The following is a 21978-nucleotide window of genomic DNA, read 5'->3' as shown; positions in this document are numbered from 1 at the left end:
AGAGGATGGATCTAGACTGTTCTCAGTGGTACCAGATGACAGAACAAGGAGTAATGGTCTCAAGTTGCAGTGGAGGAGGTTTAGGTTGGATATTAGGAAAAATGTTTTCACTAGGAGGGTGGTAAAACACTGGAATGCGTTACCTAGGGAGGTGGTGGAATCTCCTTCCTTAGAAGTTTTTAAGGTCAGGCTTGACAAAGCCCTGGCTGGGATGACTGAGTTGGGGATTGGTCCTGCTTTGAGCAGGGAGTTGGACTAGATGACCTCCTGAGGTCCCTTCCAACCCTGATATGATTCTATGGGAAGCACTTTCCCAGCTGCAGTGTGAACATACCCAAAAATGCAGCTGGGGTGATGGAGTGGCAGAAACTGCACACCCAATACCCACTCAGGCAAGACGACAGGGAGAAGGTGGAGCCATGCCACTGCTTCTCTACATGCCAGCCACATGGGAAGTACGAGAGGGGCAGGAGAAGCTGCACTCTGAAAAGAGGCAGTGACACAAATTACTCCACCCAAGCTATCCTCTTGTTTCTGGGAAGAGGAAGTTTTCACTGAGTCACAATTTTTTTCCCGGGGTCTGGAAGCAACACACCATCCCATATTCAAGGCAGAGTTCAAACTTAATCTGATCCTAAAGAAACAGTGTACATTTTATGATACAAAATCCTCAGCCTTTATTTTGTTGTGCGTTAATTTACCAGCAGTAAGTCTCCCAGTCCCCAGTGCAAGTTAGCAAGAGTCTACTGTGATAATTGTTTTTTTCTTGAAGGCCTCATCCCTTAGAGATTCAGAAATTTTTACTAAAAGTTTGGTTCACTCCAGTAGCCAGAACTCTGCTTAACTTGAGGTGTGTGTATATATATCTTTTGGAAAAGACATAATAAGTAGTGTGTCATCACAAAAGTGACCATATCTGCCACTGCCAAGAAATGCCTTTATTAGGGAGCATGACACATTTAAGGTTGTCAATAGCTCAACCATTACTAGCTTGATTCTGAATTCCTGCCCCCCGCACCTCCATCTAAATTCCACGAAAAACGTTAGTTTCTACTCAAAATTTCTTATACATGTTGTCTAGGCAGATGAAGGTTTTATGGTGATGGTGGTACTTTTGTTCTGTTTTGTTTTGTTTGTTGTGAAATATCTGAAATATTAATCTGGCAAGGAAAATAATACTTTTTCCCTCCTTTTGGAAAAGGATACATTTTTTCCAGCATATTCCATCTCGAATGCCTTGTTTAGAAACCCCAAATATATTTCAGTCAGTTGTCTCCAAAATCACTGCTTGTGTTTTTGACTGTTGGGAATTCTAGTAATAGTAAGCAATCATTGAGTTATTCACCACAAGTCTTCAGAAACCAGTAAAGCTTATGAATTAACACAGTTAACCCTTCAGGCATTCAGATTAATCCAAGCTTCAAATTACATGTCCAGTCCTTTCTGATATGTAATTAATTTTTTTAAATAAAAATAGGTCATAGGTGCAACCTTGCCAACCATTTACATGTCATGTATACTCACAATCCAAAAATATTGCCAGAACAAGTCAAAAGAAGGATTCTTCAATATCTGTGGGTTTGCAAACATACTAGTGGTTGTGACCAGACATACCCAACAACTCTGGCTTTTCATAAAGCGGAGGAAGTATACAGAAACTGAAAACATGACAGCAAGAATGCATGTTATCTTTGACAACACACAAATCATCATACTTTGTGGGTTACCCAATAACCAGGGTGTTACAACAAAGTACTGAATCCAGCAAGCCATATCTTTTAAACCAAAGTTTAAAACTAAACATCAGATATCTCACTGGCAAGAATATTGCAGATAAACATTAACAGAAAAAGAAAGAATAGTTTGCCGACATTCTACTCAACTTAAAGGGCCACCATCAAATAATTTAGGTCAGTATTTTTTAAACACCTAAAGGGTTTAATAAAATTTTATACAATGTTTTCACACTTTTTTTTTTTCATTTCAGTGGAGATATTTTTATTTTAACATTCCCCTGGAGTACTGAAAAGCCAAACACAACTGCACTGTGCTGAGAACCAGAACCAGAAACCTGAACAAACTAGTTTTAGGGGATGGTTTTCAAAAGCACTCAATGTTGGCCTAACTTTGCTCCACGTAAGCCAATAGTAAAATTCCCTTTTATTCTTCTTAGGAGCAGAGTTAAGCCAATGCTGGGTGTGCTTTATAAAATCCCACACTCAGCGTCCAAGCTAAATGAACTACAAGGATTAACGAAGCAATGAAAAGCATGCAAATTTTTTTTTCCTCCCCAATTTTAAGAGTTAAGATCTCAGGTCAAACTTCTAACGCAGCAAACCATTTTGGTTTCATTTCAGTTTTACGTTATACTTGGCATGGAGGAATCTTAGTTACCACAATAATCCTTTTTTAACCCAGGAATGGAGTTAAATGAATCTTCCTTATTCTCTGCGTTACAGTGGACTCTGTGTTTCCTCTCCACCAGACCAAATATTACTTTTCTGTACAAACCTTGGCATGCATCTTATATTCAAATCTCATGAGCAGTACAGGGCTATGCAGTTTCATTTGGTTACGCATTTTCATTTAATGTGAAGTGGTGGTACTTCTATCTGATCGGAAGAGGAACAAATTTAATCAAGTTAATCCAGAGTTTCCACATAGTTTCAGGTAATCAAAGATCAGTCCTTTCAAAGAGTATGACCCAAAATGCTGAATCAATGAAAAACTGACATGATTAATGTAGATACCTCTACAAACTGTACTACTTTCACAATTTACTTTTCTTCTTTTTTTAAAATAGAGAGTGATTGCTTCTGTTAGAACATTTCCCCTTTTTATCAGCCCAGTTTAAAAAGAGAAAAGTAAAAACAGAGAGGTGCCCTCCATTGTGGGGCTAGTAGTCTCAAACAAACTGGTTTCTTGTACAGTCGCTTGGAATCAGATGTGTTTTCAAATACATAAATAAATCCCCTTCCTTGTCCAACCAGCTTCATAGTTTTAAGAAAAAAAATGGAAAGAATCCTAATGTGAACATAATTCAGATGGGATTCAACAGTAGGTTCAGTTTCAGATCTATTGATCTTGAGGAAATCCATTTAAAAGATCAATAAGTGACATTTTCAGAAGTGAGCTTCAAAGCCGCTACTCTGCAAGATGTTCTGTGTTGGTTGACCCCTGCACCTTCAAAGATTTATCAATTTTATTTATTTTTTAAAATAGCGTAAGATTTCAGTGGGGCTGCACACAGGCACAGGATTCCACCCCACTGCAGAGCAGCTTACAGGACTGGAGTACTTAGGAAGCAAGGCACTGAGGTACAGTAGTCTCATGGATGTCAATGAGACTACTCGCGTACCTAAAATCAGACATGTGCTTAAGTACCTTGATGAATCAGGGTCAAAGTCTGCAAATGCAATTTAAGATGTTAATGCAGATTGTCTTGTTGAACAAGTGGTTATACATATGAAAATGCACCTGTGAATTTAAAGTCTGTTTTGAGGCATCTTTGAAAACATCTAATGGGTGTTCTCAGTCAGTTACAGCAATTGCTTTTAGTTGAGAAAAAGATTCTGACTACATATTTTTGTATGCTAGATGAAACAGAAAAATCCAGTATATACTTTTCTTTAAACTAGAGGCTTCATTAAAAAAATTCCTCATAACTTTAAAAATAAAAAAGAATGAACAGTTGTATATAGCTTCACAGCAGCCTTTGCATTCCAGAGGCACCACCTGCATCCCCTTAAAAGTCAAAGCACTTATAAAAGGCCAATCACCAAAATAAATTAAAAAGAAACAAGGTTTTCCGTTGGGATTATGACAGACTAGAGTCTGAATTTCTGTAGCCTCTTTCTCACTTTGTGTATCCCAAAGCACCTCACTTAGTGGTGAGTTAGACACTGGCATTGAAGCGACTGTAGGTAAATAGAGCAGCCATTAGAAATTCAGTAACAGCTCACATATTAGAACCAGTTTTATTGAGAAAAGAAATGAATGTTGGGCATAATTCCAGGGTTATACCTATTCTTTTCAAAGAGTGCCATGGGGATCTTTAACTTCCATCTGGACAGTTTTCCTTTAACTGTTTTTAAACACCATGTGTGAAAACACAATAGAATTGTTGAAAATAGGAAAAGACCTATTAGATTATGTAACCCATCCTCTTGCCCATTAAATATTTTTCCCTACAGAATACTTTATAGTGCTTTGCCCAGTCTATTTTTTAAGCATATCAAGAGGATTAGCTTCTACCTCCCATCCCTCCTTGGAAAAGCATTCCATAATCTATTAAGAACATTATTAAGAAGTTTTTCCTGGTGTATTCAGCCTACATTTTTTCTTTAAAAAAAATTATTGCTAGTTCTATCCCAGTGGACCACCTAAATAATTCCCTTCTCTCTTTATCATTTACACCTTGCTATTATAGCCACACTATATGTTAAACTTGACTAAATCAATCCCTTCATCCCCATTTCTCTCCCCACCCCACTTTTTTTTTTAACATATTGATACAAACTTTGTTTACCCAGTCTCAGTTTAATACCTCTCCAGTTCTCCGTAATATGTAAAAACAGAAAACAAAAAAGTCGAGTAAATTTATTATCCAAATTCTTTTGCAGCATATTATCCAAGCCTGTTGATATTTATACTGAAAGTTTATGTATTTCATGTGTTCAATAACTTACATTTTATAAATAGCTAGAGGTCCAAGATTTTCAATACTTTCTAGTTGTCCAGATTGCACCTCCTTTCTTCCTACTTCTTGTTAAAGACTTTAGAAATAAATACAGTAGTCAGTATTTCAGACACTTAAAATAATTTGTAACACTCAATTTCAGTGGCCCAACTTTCATTCTAATATTTCTTCCTCCTTCACACCTGCCTGTTCCACTCCCAATTCACCAGTAAATCCCCTTTATATTACCAGCTACCACTATGATTATCAACAGCTCATTTGGCTTTCAGAATAATATCACAACATTTTGCATACCATCTTTAATATAAACAGTCACATAAAATGATTAAAACTGTAGTCTGAATCACAAAAAGCAGCAATGCAAAAAACATTGTATGTAGACTATATTAAAGAATTCCGCTATAACACAAATAGGAAGAGAGAAAAACAAGCAGTACAGTCAAGGAAGAAAACAATGGACAAGACATGAAATGGAAAGGGGCAAGCAGAGGAAGGAGACAGAGAGATGGGAAAGCTCTTCCCGATGTCAGGAGCAGTACAGATTTTACTGTTGCCAGCTGTATAGGGGGCAAGGTTTGTGAAGTGGGCTGGGAGCATGTCCATGAGAGTTATAAAACAAGGCATAAATCCAGAAATATCAGTAGTGCAAGAAGTGGAAGTGGGCAGAGGAGCATCTTCTTCCACTTATGATAGGCTTGCCAGTGAGAAAAAGGGTTAGATATCATGACCGAAAACAAATAAAATAGTTTTGAAGATGTTCCTTCTTCTGGGTATTGTTCCAAAGATCCTAATAATTAGTTTCTACTCCAAACAAACACACACACACACACACACCCCCTCTGAGGAGGCAACTGAAGTGCCTCCCCTCTCCATATGTTAGAACAAAGAGTACTGTCTCTCTCACAGCAGAGATGACAAATCCAAAAACTATGGAGTTTAAAGGACCACATGTAGACAGTGGCATCAGAAATAGGGCGCAGGCACTCAAAAATAATTAGTTTTTAGAAAACAAAAATCCTCACATCTTTGGAAGTTTGTCTAATGAAACAAAAAATTGAACCAGGACTGTTTTGTCAAAAACATATTGCTGAAACTTTCATATTGCATGAACGCAGCTCTCTTTTAATTTGCACATAATTTTGTTCTGCTTTGAGTCCTCTTAAGGTATACTCTACTGACCTGTTTGCTTGTATTAAGCATGTCCCTATGAAGGCATCAGCTTGCACAACTACTGAACTGGTCATATCAAAATACCGAGACATAGCTGTTTAGGGTAATGCTAACTTATTTGCTCTGGCATCCACTAATACAGCACATAATTTTTAGCAGTTACTGCAATGGTGCAGTCAGCTTTGCTTCACTTGGGAAAAGTACATACTGGATCTTTACTACAGCTGACTTTATGGCTAGTATATTTCCATCACCTGATATACGATTTGACCATGCCAATTTGCTGCCTTGGATGCTATGATCCACTATAAATATTAACTACTTCTATTTGGAAAAAGCATTATGAAGTCAAAAAGTTCAGATTTCAGGTGCTGCAGTAAGAGCACCTTAAATTGTTTAATGGTTAGTAGAAGCTGGTGGAAGGCAAAGAAAAGGGAAATTCACTACATCCATTTTGAGATGGTTGTGGAAAAAGGAACTCTACCCTTGTGTGACCATTTTCAGCCTGGAGATGCACAATGAGCTGTTCCAGTATACTGATGGTTTGCCCCCTCCTTAACCACCAAGTTAGCGTGAGAACTGCTCTATGTTTCACAGCCCTTTTTAATCAGCATCAGACCACTATTTTCCATGGATTCTCACAAGAGACGTAGAAGTGTCAAGGCTGCAGTATGTGGTGAAGGAAAACCCAGTCATAGTCAGGCTGACAATACTTCAGACATTCCTGGAGACAGTCTTGCCTACAACTCTAGGAAGTTAAAAACCAAACAAGCTCATGGATTTTGTTGTTATATACCACCTTTAAGAGACTGCAACACCAAGTATTTTGAGTAGAGGAGCGGATGGATATCTTCTCCTGGATTTTTTCCACTAGTCTTTAAAATAATTATATTCTTGTACGTCAAAAGTTAAACAAAGGTTCACAACATTGATAATGAAACATAAATTGTTTTTGAAATTATAAAACATTATTTTACATGACTCTAATCAACTGTAGTTTTAAACACGGCACAAAATATCGTGATAGACCCAGACCAGCTGGGTACAACAAAGTAGCAGAAGGCAGATATACTGGCCACTGGATTAACAGTTTTCTGTTCCCTGACTGACCAGAGCAGGGGCTGCTTCAGGCTAATGAGAACACCTGACTCCAATTAACCTGCAAAGAGTCAGGTGAGGCCATTAAGCTAATGTGACCACCTGACTCTAATTAAGGCCCCTCTGATAATATAAAAGGGCTCACTCCAATCAGGCAGAGAGGGGCCTGTGAGCGGAAGTCTGGCTGAAGGGCTGGTTAATGAAGACACCCTCAAGTCATTGGTAAGGGAGCCCTAAGGTAAGGGTGAAGAAGGGAGAAGCAGGAGAGCTGTGGGAAAGTGGCCCAGGGAAATGTAGCAACTCTGGCAGTGAAAGGTTGGCTACCAACAGCTGCTACCATTAGGGTCCCTGGGCCGGAACCCAGAGTATAGGGTGAGCCTGGCTTCCCCCCAAACCACCACTACAGAAACACCTCCTGGGGAGGGGAAAACAGGCCCCTGTCAGGAGGATAAACTATTTTGGCATAAGGCCGTAGGAGCAACAGAGACTGTGGGAGTTCTCTCACCAACCTCATTGCTGGCTTATGACGAAAAGGGCTCAGTAGACTGTAACGCTGGCCCTAGAGAGAGAAGGGCTACATGGAGGGTTGCAGTGAGCCTCTGAAGCTAGCATAAACTACCTGGAAGCACGGGACCCATGGGGACAAGTTCGGAGCTCTGCCACAATATATAATATGCAAACATACTAATATTGAGACCTTTAGGTCTGAAATCGAGTGACCAGAGAGATTGAAGTGTTCTCCCACTGGTTTATGAATGTTATAATTCTTGACATCCGATTTGTGTCCATTTATTCTTTTACACAGAGACTGTCCAGTTTGGCCAATGTACATGGCAGAGGGGCATTGCTGGCACATGATGGCATATATCACATTGGTGGATGTGCAGGTAAACGAGCCTCTGATAGTGTGGCTGATGTTATTAGGCCCTGTGATGGTGTCCCCTGAATAGATATGTGGGCACAGTTGGCAACGGGCTTTGTTGCAAGGATAGGTTCCTGGGTTAGTGGTTCTGTTGTGTGGTGTATGGTTGCTGGTGAGTATTTGCTTCAGGTTGGGAGGCTGTCTGTAGGCAAGGACTGGCCTGTCTCCCAAGATTTGTGAGAGTGACGTTCAGGATAGGTTCTGGATCCTTGATGATGCGCTGGAGAGGTTTTAGTTGGGGGCTGAAGGTGATAGCTAGTGGCGTTCTGTTATTATCTTTGTTGGGCCTGTCTTGTAGTAGGTGACCTCTGGGTACTCTTCTGGCTCTGTCAATTTGTTTCTTCACTTCAGGAGGTGGGTATTGTAGTTGTAAGAATGCTTGATAGAGATCTTGTAGGTGTTTGTCTCTGTCTGAGGGGTTGGAGCAAATGCGGTTGTATCGTAGAGGTTGGCTGTAGACGATGGATCGTGTGGTTTGGTCTGGGTGAAAGCTGGAGGCATGTAGATAGGAATAGCGGTCAGAAGGTTTCCGGTATAGGGTGGTGTTTATGTAACCATTGCTTATTAGCACCATAGTATCCAGGAAGTGGATCTCTTGTGTGGACTGGTCCAGGCTGAGGTTGATGGTGGGATGGAAATTGCTGAAATCATGGTGGAATTCCTCAAGGGCTTCTTTTCCATGGGTCCAGACGATGAAGAGGTCATCAATGTAGCGCAAGTAGGGTAGGAGCATTAGGGGACGAGAGCTGAGGAAGCGTTGTTCTAAGTCAGCCATAAAAATGTTGGCATACTGTGAGGCCATGCGGGTACCCATAGCAGTGCTGCTGATTTGAAGGTATACATTGTCCGCAAATGTGAAATAGTTATGGGTGAGGACAAAGTCAAAGTTAAGCCACCAGGTTTGCTGGGACATTATCGGGGATATTGTTCCTGACGGCTTGTAGTCCATCTTTGTGTGGAACGTTGGTGTAGGGAGCTTCTACATCCATAGTGGCCAGGATGGTGTTTTCAGGAAGATCACCGATGTATTGTAGTTTCCTCAGGAAGTTAGTGGTGTTGTCGATTTTTAGAAATTGATTTTATACAGTCAATTGTGTATGTCCACACTAAGCGCATTAAGTCGGCAGAGTGTCCTCAATACCGTGGCTAGCATCAACATACGGAGCAGTGCACTGTGGGTAGCTATCCCACAATTCCTGCCGTCCCTGCTGCCCATTGGAATTCTGGGTTAAGCTCCCAATGCCTGATGGGGTAAAAACATTGTCAAGGATGGTTTTGGGTACATGTCATCACTCGCTCCTTCCTCCCTCCCTCTGTGAAAGCAACGGCAGACAATCGTTTCATGCCTTTTTTCCTGGGTTACCCAGGCAGACGCCATACCACGGCAAGCACGGAGCCTGCTCAGCTCACCGCTGCTGTTGTAAGCATTGTAAAACACCTCGCGCATTATCCTGGAGTATGTGCAGAACAAGACTCAGAGACACCAGCACGAGGACGATTGTGATGAGGACATGAACACAGATGTTCCTGAAAGCATGGGCTGTGGCAATTGGGACATCATGGTGGCAGCGGGGCTGGTTGATACAGTGGAACACCAATTCTGGGCCCGGCAAACAAGCACAGAGTGGTGGGACCACACAGTATTGTGGGTATGGGATGATTCACAATGACTGCAAAACTTTCACATGCGTAAGGCCACTTCCATGCAACTCTGTGAGTTGCTTTCCCCTACCCCGAAGCTCAGGGATACCAAGATGAGAGCAGCCCTGACAGTTGAGAAGTGAGCAGTGATAGCCCTGTGGAAGCTTGCAACGCCTGACTGCTACCAGTCAGTCAGGAATCAGTTTGGAGTGGACAAGTCTACTGTGGGGACTGCTGTGACCCAAGTAGCCAATGCAATCACTGACATTCTGCTATCAAGGGTAGTGACTCTGGGAAATGTGCAGGTCATACTGGATGGCTTTGCTGCAATGGAGTTCCTTAACTGTGGTGGGGTGATAGATGGAATGCATCCTTATCTTGGCACCAGACCATCTTGCCAACCAATATGTAAATCGCAAGGGATACTTCTCAATGGTGCTGCAAGCACTGCTGGATCACAAGGGACGTTTCACCGATATCAACATGGATGGCCCAGAAAAGTGCATGACATTCGCATCTTTAGGAACTCCAGGCTGTTCAAGCAGTTGCAAGAAGGGACTTACTTTCCAGACCAGAAAATTACCATTGGGGATGCTGAAATGCCAATAGTTATCCTTGGGGACCCAGCCTACGCCTTGTTCCCATGGCTCATGAAGCCATATACAGGCAGCCTGGACAGTAGTAAGGAGCATTTCAACTATGGGCTCAGCAAGTGCAGAATGGTGGTAGAATGTGCCGTTGGACGTTTAAAAGCTTGCTGGCACGGTTTGCTGACTAGATTAGACCTCAGCGCAACCAACATGCCCATTGTTATTGCTGCTTGCTGTGTGTTCCATAATATCTGTGAGAGTAAGGGGGAAGATATTTATGGCAGGGTGGGAGGTTGAGGCAAATAGCCTGGCAGCAGATTTTGAGCAGCCAGATAGCAGGGGGATTAGAAGAGCACAGCGAAGCGCGCTGCGCATTAGAGAGGCTTTGAAAACCAGTTTCATGATGGACCAAGGTATGGTGTGAATCTGCATGTGTTTCTCCTTGCTGCAAACCCGACCCCTTTGTGGATTTTAATTCCCTGTAAGCCAACCATCCTCCCCACCTTCCATCACAGCTGGCAAAGGAAATAGAGTAACTATTGTTTTGAAACCATGCTTTTTTTTTTAAATGAATAAAGAAAGTGAAATAACTGACAAGGTAGCCTGGGTGGGGTAGGGTGGGGTGGGGTGCAGGAGGAGGGAAGGACAAGGCCACATTGCTTATTGTAGCCACACTAAAAATCAAAACTGTTTGAATGACAGCCTTCTGTTGCTTGGGCGATCCTCTGGAGTGGAGTGGCTGGGTGGACAGAGACTCCCCCCATGTTCCTGGGCGTCTGGGTGAGGAGGGCAAGCGCTTACACAATGGATGCGGCAGGGGTCTGTGCTCTTGTTGGCTTTCCTGCAGCTCCAACAGACGCTTCCTCATGTCAGTTTGCTCCCCCATTAGCCTCAGTATCACCTCCTGCCTCTGCTCTTTGCGCTCACTTAATGCTTTCCTGGCCTCTGCCACTAAATGCCTCCATGCATTAAGCTGTGCCCTATCAATGCGGGAGGACTGCAGAGCTCGGAAAACATGTCATCATGAGTGCGTTTTTTGTGTGTGGTTTTTTTCACTTTCTAATCTGCAATAACCTCAGGACAGAGATGATAGGGGAAGTAGAGAAACATTTGCACCTGGGGTGGAGATAAAAAGGGAGAGTAAAATTTATGATACATTTCTGAAAACAAAAAGGGAGATTCTTTCACAGTGAATCAAGCAATTCACAGCAGACAGCACTTGTGCTTTACGTACAAGGTTGCATTTTGCCCTTTATATTGAGCACCTGCTGGTATGGTGACACATCACAAACAGATGGGCAACAGAATTTGGTTTCTAGGTAGCCATAGTATGCAGGGCTGACTTCTTACGTCTTCATAACGTGGGAATGGTTTCAAACTGCAGCACCATCCTTTCCCAGAGCAAGCAATGCCGGTTGGGTTTCACATTTAAAAGGACGGGCTGTGGTTTTCGGGTGAATGTGCAGCACACACCTCCCCCCACCCCACAGCGTGGCTATTCTCCAGGATTATCCCTTTTAGCCAAGCACAAACAACCCAGCATGAACAGGGTTCTTTTACTGTCCCCTTACAAAAATTCCCCTATTTCAACCAGGTGATCATAATGATATCACTCTCCTGAGGCTAACACAGAAAGATAAAGACCGAATGTTGCTTGAATGTGACCAAAGCCCAGGACCATTCGCTGACATGCTTTGTGCTGCAATGATTCCAGACTACTTGCTACTGGCTTGGTGTGGTAAAGTGTCCTACGGTGGAGGATGAAATAAGGCAGGCCTCCCCACAAACCTTCTGCAAAGACTTTCAGAGTACCTCCAAGACAGCTTCATGGACATATCCCTGGAGGATTCCCGCTCCATTCCCAGACACATTAACAGACTTTTCCAGTAGCTGTACTGGCCATGAATGCATCCCAAGTCTTCAGGGAAAATCAAACATTAAACACTATTGCTTTTAAACCCTGTACTGTAGTAACAAATGTGCACTCACCAGAGCTGCCTTCTCCTACTCTGGGGTCCGGGATCCCACCTTGGGAGGGTATTGGCTCCAGGGTGATGAAAAGGTCTGGCTGCCAGGGAGAACAGATTCACTGCTTGCCTGCTGTGCATTCCCCGCCTCTTCCTCATCCACAAAATCCTCCTCCTTGTTGCGTGAGACTCCCCCCTTGCAGGTGTCCATGGACAGTGGTGGAGTAGTGGTAGGGTCCCCCCCTAGAATGCCATGCCGCTGATCATAGAAGCAGCATGTATGGGACTCTGACCTAGATTGACCTTTTGCCTCCTTCATCTTTTGGTAAGCTTGCCTGAGCTTCTTAACTTTCACACGGCACTGCTGTGTGTCCCTGTTGTAGACTCTCTCCACCATGCCCTGTGCAATTTTGGCATATATATAATCCATCTCATTTCTTCTTTTTGATCGGAGTTTGGTCTGCACGGATTCTTCTCCCCATACAGCAATCAGATTCAGTGTTCCCCTTTCGGTCCATGCTGGAGCTTGTTTGCGATTCTAGGGGGACTCCGTGGTCACCTGTGCTGCTGAGCTCGCCACGCTGACCAAACAGGAAATGAATTTCAAAATTTCCCAGGGCTTTTCCTGTGTACCTGGCTAGTGCACCGGAGTTCACATTGGAGCACTGTGGGATAGCTCCTGGAGGCCAATACCATTGAATTGCATCTGCACTATCCCAAATTCGACCCAGCAAGGTCGATTTTAGCGCTAGTCCTCTCCCTGGGGAGGAATACAGAAGTAGATTTTAAGAGCCCTTTAGATCGACAGAATGGGGTTGGTTGTGTAGACGCATTCGTTTTAAAATCGACCTAACGTGGCTAAATTCGACCTAAACCTGTAGTGTAGAACAGGGCTTCATGCGGTACAATATCCACTTAGAGTTAAATCAGTATTACACCTCAAGGCTGTATCTTGCCTCCACTGAAGTCAATGAAGTCGTCATATTGTTAAGGACTAGATTTTGACACCCTGACTCATGATGAAATATCCTACCCTGCACAAAGCTCCACTGATTTCTTCTTTGTATGATAATTTGTATTTATAGGAGGCTGTTGTAAAGTTGCCAAACCAAAACTGCCCAACCGAAAAAAAGGATCAATTTATTATTAGTCTAATTGTAATAGACATTTATTGGTTTTCTCATTGCATCCTCATTAGGCATGGAATATTTATATTACTGAAGAGCAAGCAATAGAACTCATCTCCTGTTTTTATTCACATCAATACCGTGCTGGCAAGGATGATACAAACTTTCTCACATAGACCTGCCAATGATCCTAATCCCCAATGTAAAGCAATTGCCATCTCTAGACAGTATTAATAATTAAATCTGCAGGCAACAGTGGGGATGAGAAGTATTTTCCAAAATTAATACATACAACACTGTAATGGGTTTGTGTATTAATTTCCAATTAGAAACTCCTGAATCTAGGCTACAAGTGTGTATAACAGGGACACTCAGACTGAGGCTCGCAAGCTGCAATTTGCTCTTTAATGTGTCTCCTGCGGCTCTTTGCAGCGCATGATATTAAAACACTGTGTGGTTTAATCATTAAACCAGTCTACGTTATTAACCAGCAAGGATGCTTTTACTAGGTCATTAACCACTTGTAGTTTATAAAATATTTGGTCATTCATTTTGCTGTGAAAATAGTACATATAAATTCAATTCTCTCTCAAAATATATATACAAACAAACACACACACACACACACCCCATTATCACTGACTGCCCAATTATTAATTTTATCAACTACAATATACAGTACTATAGTAAATGAAACAATGAATTCACACTACTGGGGCTCTTTTGGGTAATGTTGATCGCTAATGTGGCTCCTGAGGTCTGCGTATTACTGGGGTACAACATGCCAGTTTCTCACCAGCCAAGAAAGTGTGTAACTACTCCATGGAATTCTAGGTCTATCCTGAAATAAGCCCTATAAGAGAGAGTACAAAATGCAAATAAACTGTCAAATTAATGTTGCAAACTGGAGGTCATATGTATTCATTTCATTTGGAACCACCAACTTCATATACTCAAGGCCAGCATTTTCTCCATGAGCTCTGCAGCCCAAATGATTTCCGAAAAGATTATTCGGAACGTAAACATATGCTTTCACAAACAGACAAATATTAACTTCCATTAGGAAACAGCATAACCCTGGGCACAAGTGGAACCATCTGTCAATAATGCACTGTAAATATACAGGTACAAGGATGATTGTTCTTGTCCCTTGCCTGCCATCCCCAACCCCCACATCACTGCATTTCAAAACAACACAAGGCCTGTAGATTCTCGAGGAAGTACTGTACTTCTGCTGGTCATTAGACCAATATTAAATAATGTAATCAAGATATACAGTAATTCCTCCAAAAGATCCTTTTATGACTTACTGCTTAATGTTATGTTTTATTACTGAATTCTTTATCTTTTTAATTCTTCTAATGCGGCACTTAACATAGAACATACCCTGCAATTGTCCATTTTCATTTGGTTTAGTTCCAAGTTATATCTTGTACAGTTAATGTTATCTTTATCTACTAGAAAGCTAAATATTGATTTCCCTTCCCCAAAAAATGCTAAGTTGCTCACGATATTTTGTATTTTATTGGCATCACAAACTAAATGAAAGAATTTTTATTCAGATAAAACTTTATCTGTTATTGCTTTAACCAGATCTCCATTTTATATTCCCAAGCAACAAAAAGCAGCCAATACAATAGTTTGGATGGAATGTTTTAAAATAAATGACCTCAGTGAGTTCTGGGTAGAAAGAGAACACTTTCAGAAGATAACCAATCCTAGCAGCCAAACAATTTGTGAAATTATATTTGGAGTGGTGTCACAAAGGGAACCACATAAAAGGTCTCAATGCTGCCAAACAGATAAATATGACAGACTATGTTTCAGTGGTTCTCAATCTGCTTGCAGCCCAACCAGCACACAGCTACAGCCCATGTGACATCCTCAGGGCCAGACAAGTAGTATATATATTGCGTGGATATGGCCCACCTCACACAGAGAACTGCATATACGGCCCACAATGGTAAATAGGTTGAGAACCACTGCTATGTTTAGAAAAAAATTATGCAAAAAACAGAAAAAAAAAGTGAGAGAGTGGAATATCTATTCCCAGGCTAACAATTCATCTAATTTTACAAATCAGAAACATATTTTGGCTGTGGAGTAAGAACCCTTCCTTCCACATCCTGTCAGCTGATATCTTCTGAGTTTTTCCACCCTCTGTTCATAGAGGCAGAGAAAAATGTTGGCCCCCAAATTCCAATTGCATGGCCAAATTCAGTCTCAGTTAGATCTTGAAGGGAATGAAGCTGCACAGAGTAGAAGCAGAATTTGGCCTTGCAGACTCTATCATCGTGATTATACACAAACTAGAAGAACCCAGTTTGAACTTCAGCTCCAAGGGCCAGTTTGCAAGACTGCCAGCTTGGAGAGGTGAGGGGGAGGAAAGGGGAGAAGGAACATCTTTTTACTTGTAAACTGAGAAAGTTTTATCTGAAGTCAGTAAAAGATAATAAATATGAAACCACACAATGCCATTTACACAGTTATTTTTAGAGTAGAACTGCAATTAAACTCTGGATGGCCAAGAATGATTGTCCCAAATAGTTCAATAAAACTATCTGGTATTTTTTGTTTTAAATTTCAAGACTGCCTTTGCTATGTTGCAGGTTGTAAAAAATGTAGACTTAGGCTTTAATAATGATAGTTAGTGTGTTGGTTTTTTTTTAACATCTAATTTTACCCAAAAAAAGGGGAAAGACTTGCATATTTTTAAAAAGTATCTCCTGACAGAGGCAATACTAATGTCTAGGGTATCAGTCTCCAACTTCAAGAGTATACAAATATTACATACACACATTCTAATCATTTTCAAATCAGAGAAAAGAGAAAGTTTGCTACATTTCACTGTAAGCCATTATGGGATACATTTAGTATGTTCTACATAAACATTTGAAAAATCATTTTTAAAAACTGTCCTGTCTTTTTATTTTTAAATCATTTGACTGACGCCCTAAACTTTAGGTTTCAGAGTAACAGCCGTGTTAGTCTGTATTCGCAAAAAGAAAAGGAGTACTTGTGGCACCTTAGAGACTAACCAATTTATTTGAGCATGAGCTTTCGTGAGCTACAGCTCACTTCCGATGCATGCATGCATGCATGCATCTGATGAAGTGAGCTGTAGCTCACGAAAGCTCATGCTCAAATAAATTGCTTAGTCTCTAAGGTGCCACAAGTACTCCTTTTCTTTTTCCTAAACTTTAGCTAACTTTTCCCAAACAGGAAGTTGGTGGTGGTTGTTTTTTGGTTTTTTTTTTAGGAGGGGTGTGTGCAGATAGTTTCCTAGGACGGCACTACTAGTAAGCAAACTTGGGATAAAAGAAACGACCATAGTGCTGAGAGAAGGCTCCGTGAGTTCAGATCCAGCCTACAACCACTGCAGCAAAGCGTGCAGCTAAGGCTTTAGGTAAAGTCACAGGCAGCTTCTTGAAGGCCATCAGCCTTCCCTCCCTACTCTTGCAGGAGACTCTAATGCAGCTGGCTGTGGAAACACCGGAAATGTACCAGGCTGCAAGATCAGGCAGAAGCCTACAAGCCCAAGCTACCTTTCTCTGTTGCTGCAGCACTCCTTTCAGCCAAGAGAGCACAACAAGTAACATGCCCCACCCAGCCTTTAGAGAGGGCCAAACACCACACCCTGAATCAACTGTGTGTGCCAATGCAGCCCAAGAGCATTAAAAATAATTAACAAAACCAAGAAAAATACATCTATACAAGTGGACAAATAAAGGATAGGAGGGGGAAAGAAAACATTAACAAAAAGGGGTAGCAACTGTGCCAGGATATAGCACAAAGAGTTGCTCATAGCAATAACAAGAAGGGGGGGGGGGGGAGAGGCAAGGGAGGAGGTAGGATGCACCCATAAAGAAATGTCTTCTACAACATACAGGATTATATATTTAGCAAAGAGACTTACCACCAGAAACAGGGGCATCCATGAAAACAGCTCCCATTTTTTCAACTGCTTTAGCTAATTCTTTTGAAACGGCAGGGTCAATAGTACTGGAGTCTATTAACAATGAACCTTTCTTCACTTTCCTAAAAAAAACACAATATCAATAAATAAAATATTTGTAGCTAAGTAGAAACTGCACATGACCACATCTCTGACTGCTGTCACTGGCTAGTAAAGCCAATGCACTCGATGCAAGAAAGTGGCCATGGATCCTTTTCAGATCACAGTCTTAAAATCCTAGTGTGAGTGAGACCTGCTAAGGTACCAACATATATACCTGTTCCTCTTGAACTTCATTATACGGGGTTGTGGGTTTGTTTGGTTGGTTTTGATAATCCAAAACCAGTCACTTCAAATGGACTAACAGATACATAAAACCCTTATGAGAATGAACAAAAAAGGGATGTTCTGCCTAAACCCCACTATAACACAAAGGATCAAAACGACTTGCATTGTTTAGGTACAAATTCTATCAAACAAGATTATATATAGTTCTATATGTGGCAGACTTAAAATATGTTTATGCAATGAATGGTAGAGTAGAGTACTGTATATAGATGCAACACCCTTCAAACTTTTAAAGTTATATACACAATGGATCTTTCTTTCCATAAGCAATTTCTTTCATATAAAAGTATCTGATCAGAATTACCTATTCCTTTCAATGCAGCAACCTCCTTGTATTTACCACCAGAACTTGCTCTAAATAAAAGCTATAATTACAAATTGTAAATCCAGCAGATTGAAATGGGTAAGAGGAATGTGAAGCAACATGGAAAAAAGTTGTGGGGGTTGGTTCCCCCCTGCCCCCCCAGGGGTCTGGTAAATGTATGTAGCATGGACAAGTTCATTTTTCATATTGCACCTTTGAAATGTATACAGTAAAATGCAGATATCACACACAAAATATGTCTTTAAATGGCAGCTGTCCATATTTGGGTCAAAAATCAAATTCAGACTGCTTCTTTGCCTTCTTCCTCCTGACCCCACCTGCAATTCTTGCTCAAAAGAGCCCAGAACACTCAGTTCACACAGCACATATTTCCAATTAAAAAAGGTAATAATTTAAAGCTACATATTAGGCAATAAAAACCCATTCTATGATCATATGTTGTATCCAATTTCTAGTTAGAGTACAGTGCAAATACAGAAATAAAATTCAGTGTATCACTGTGTTTACATTGTTGCAAGTACACAAACTCATCTTGCTGTTTAACATAAAGGGTTAAATTTTGCTCTTGGATATACAGATACAAACATTTTTGACTTCTAGCCCATACTACAGCTCCAGACTCAAACATTACCCAACATATGAAGTTCTTGTCCTATTTAACAGAAGGAACAGACTGGAGAGATTACTTCGGATACAGCCTAACAAAAGCCAATTCTGAAGATACCATTGGGTTACCTTCCTCCAGGTTCAGAACAAGCCCTCAAACGGGGGACTGATGGAAGTCTGTGCAACCACACAGAATATATACCAGAGATTTTCAAACTGTGGGACACTGGTACACCCTCCACCCCCAGCTGACAACAGGAGCCCTGGCCAGCAGCCCCCAGAGGGAACACAACTAAAAATTGTAACTCAAAGGGGAGGGCTCAGCTCACGAAGTTTGAAAACCACTGATGTAGACCCACACCTCTTCTGGCAAATGGAAACTTCTGGAGTATGACTAGGATCATTCTTAAGTTCTTGGGATCAATGCTTTCTTGGCAAGAGTGAAGAATCCTTAAAAATGGTCAAAATCCAACCTATCATCAAAAAATGACCACTCAGCACACAATCTGGCACTTACTGCTAGTTTCTAGCTTTCCTTTATTCGGTAAGGGAATTGAGAAGGCAGCAGGAGGGAAATTCCAGCAGCATTTAACTGCTTTCAGGATTCTAGGTTTCCTACAGCTTGAACTCACTGTCAGAGTACAGACCTACTGGCTGCCTTTGACACATGATTAAGTGCTACTGATCCACTCACGGAAGACTACCACTGTGGAGAGAGCCATGCCGGAAATTCATAAGGTTTCACCTGAACAGGTCCCAAAGCACGGGGGCACCTGCTCTTCTCCAAAGGTACTAATCTACAGATTCCTTCAGGGCCAAATTCTGTCCTTCCATTTTGCCTGGGATTAAGGCAAGGGAATGGCAGGGAGGAAAGGGTCCCACTCCTCTGCTGAAGACAGAGGGGAGCTCCCCCTCCTCTCTCTGGTTTGGATAAGGGGTACACCCCCACAGTTTCTCCTCCTCCTTGCCTGGTGTAGTAAGATTTCTGTCCAATCTGCCCTAACCACACACCTGATCAATATCTATTAAGAGACTCTAAGGCTATGTCTGCACTTCCACTTGTCCCCAGGTACTTGTCCATGTACCGCTGTCACATGTACCCTGTACCCGCACTGAGTGTCCACACATGCTGTGCTTGGCCAGGGTATATGCTGTGACGGGTATATACCCGCCTCCAGACATCCCTTTTGGTAAATGATGTTAGTCACTTCAGGATTTGTAACCCAGAGTCTTGTACATCACAGGAGACATTCTGGGAACCGCCTTGCTGTGTGTTGCTGGTACTGTATGGCACCTTCACACTTTTGGCAATGGCGGCTCCTTCTCACCTCTGCCAAACTGCATGGAAGGCATGGAGCAAGTATATGACAATGCGGTTCTGCGCCTGCTGGCAGGACAAATGTTTGTGCAGTGCAGTACCAGTTATTGGATGGAATGGGTCCAAAACTATTTGAAACACCAAAGATGGCTGACCAAGAAACTGCTTTATGGAGAACAACTAAATCATTCGTAAAGTTGTGTAAGGTTTTGGGTGGAAGGCTTCACACATTCCTTCTTCACAATGTTTTCTGAAACGGGAGCTCACAGTACTTCACTGTTACGAATGAGTACACCCCTGGTTGCAAGTGGTGATTGTTTGGGGGTGAGGCAGGATGAGTCATAAAAGCACAGCTCAGTGTCAGATATCTTCAATGTTAATTTAGTTTGGTTTCTTCTGTCTGTATTGTTGCCCAAGTTATTAACAAAAGCGCAAAGACATTTCAGTTAACTTCTCTTCTATTTTCCATTCTGGTGCTTTGGACAGCAACAGTTATTTCACAGCTTAGTTCACAGTCATGAACCCTGCTTTTCTTAAAAAAAAAAAAAAAAAAAAAGGCTAGGGGCAAGAGATGGAGAATGAATTGCATTTCTGTGGCACCAGAGTTACAGAACTCTCAGTCACGTCCTGTGAGTCCCACTGACCTATCCCAAACGTGTGTGAAATATCCCATTGACCATACTCGGAAAGCAAGGTGAACACACAAGTGAAGTGAACGGAAATTTTTATTTAAAGAGATACATGGAACACAGAACAACAACATTAACAGGCACTACAAATGAACAACAACAAAAAGATCAAATTCCCGAACATTACTGTCTGTGGCCCCATCTCCTTGTCCTTCCACTTCCCCTCACCCTCAGAAAGAGGGGGAAAACAGATGCAGAATATTATGCAAGGGGGCAAACAACGATGACTCCTAGGTGGAGTTTGGGGACTGAACGTCGGCTGGGATCCAGTCATTGGATCGTTCCACTCCTGCATGCCCTGGGGGATTCCCCTTGCAAGGGGTTTCAGGTGCCAGTGGAGGATGTTGTGACAGGTGTCCGGCATGCTCTTCCCCATCACCAGGAGAGGACGGTGGGGTGGAGCCACCACATCAGGAGCAGCCTGCTTGGCAGCTGGAGGAGGAGTGGGCAGAGGCGGTGGGGTCTGCTCCTGGGGAGAAGCAGTGGCCACAGAGGCAGGCAGGCCCTGAAAGTGTTCTGCCACCAGTTGTTCTAGCAGCCGCGTGAGTTCACAATCCAGTTCTCTCTGGGCATATTCCTGTTCACTGTGGTGTGACTCCAGATCCAGGAACTGGTTCATCAGTGCCTCATCCTGCCTAAAGGCCCAATTCTCCCTCACTCTAAAGAGCTCAAACAGCTCCTGCTCCGTCTTTCAATGCCAATGAGCAGGTTCTCCATGGCCCTTCTTCATCTGCTATCTCTGGGACACTGCTCCTGCCCTAACTCAGTGGAGTGGGTTGCATTATATTTTATTTCTTCTTTGAAGGAACCTAAGAAGCCCCCCATCCCCCATAATATAAATGTGCTGCCAAAGGTCACAATATTGATACTTTTTAGCATCTCAGGGAATGCAACTGTTAGTGTCCTTCTTTCTCAGACTGCTTTTGCAGCCCATGAGGAAGGCGCCGATGGTAATAACAGGAATACCTGCAGTGCTATTATTAAAATGCTGTAATGTTTACAGTGCATGGAGGGGCTGGTTGGGATGGGGTTTAGTTCCTTTCCAGGGGTACTTCACCACTCATCTATTTGTTCTTTAAAGGCTGGACACCATTTGGAGAACATAGAACTTTTCAAGCTACCAAAATGAAAAAAAGGTGTACTTCCAGTGCAGTGGAGGGGCTCTAGCCACCTATGTCAGACAGATGTTTTTACTAATGACCACCTATCTATGTATTGCTGAGTGGAGGGGTTTGGTGAGCTATAAAGGTGGACCAAACATTTGCACTGTCCTTAAACCTGAAGAACCAGTCTGAATTTCAACTGCATGAAAAATTTGTTGAATTATGCTTATAAGACTGGGAGGTGATCTGAGAGGCAATTGACCGTATTCCAAGCTAGTAGACAGTTCCCAGGCACAAGAGGAACCGAGAATCACTAAGAACGTTCATCCACCCCCTAGCCAACCCTGAAGCACTAGAAAGTCCAGCCCCTGTGTCCAGCGAACAGCACTGAAAGGGGCAGAGCGTCACACTGCAAGTGTA

At 42.1% G+C, this 21978-nt stretch overlaps 1 protein-coding gene across 2 annotated transcripts in view; it reads right to left on the bottom strand.

The window, feature by feature from the left end:
• HIBADH (3-hydroxyisobutyrate dehydrogenase) overlaps window positions 1-21978 on the bottom strand; it is a 131285-nt gene that overhangs the window by 81140 nt on the left and 28167 nt on the right. For both annotated transcript variants that reach the window (XM_073333627.2, XM_073333626.2), the window contains one exon: window positions 17131-17252. In XM_073333627.2, coding sequence (XP_073189728.1) covers window positions 17131-17252 — 122 coding nt within the window. The remainder of the gene's footprint in view (window positions 1-17130; window positions 17253-21978) is intronic.

This window comes from Lepidochelys kempii, chromosome 2, assembly GCF_965140285.1.
Source record: "Lepidochelys kempii isolate rLepKem1 chromosome 2, rLepKem1.hap1, whole genome shotgun sequence".
Lineage (NCBI taxonomy): Eukaryota > Metazoa > Chordata > Testudines > Cheloniidae > Lepidochelys > Lepidochelys kempii.
This window is presented reverse-complemented; position numbering and strand designations above follow the sequence as displayed.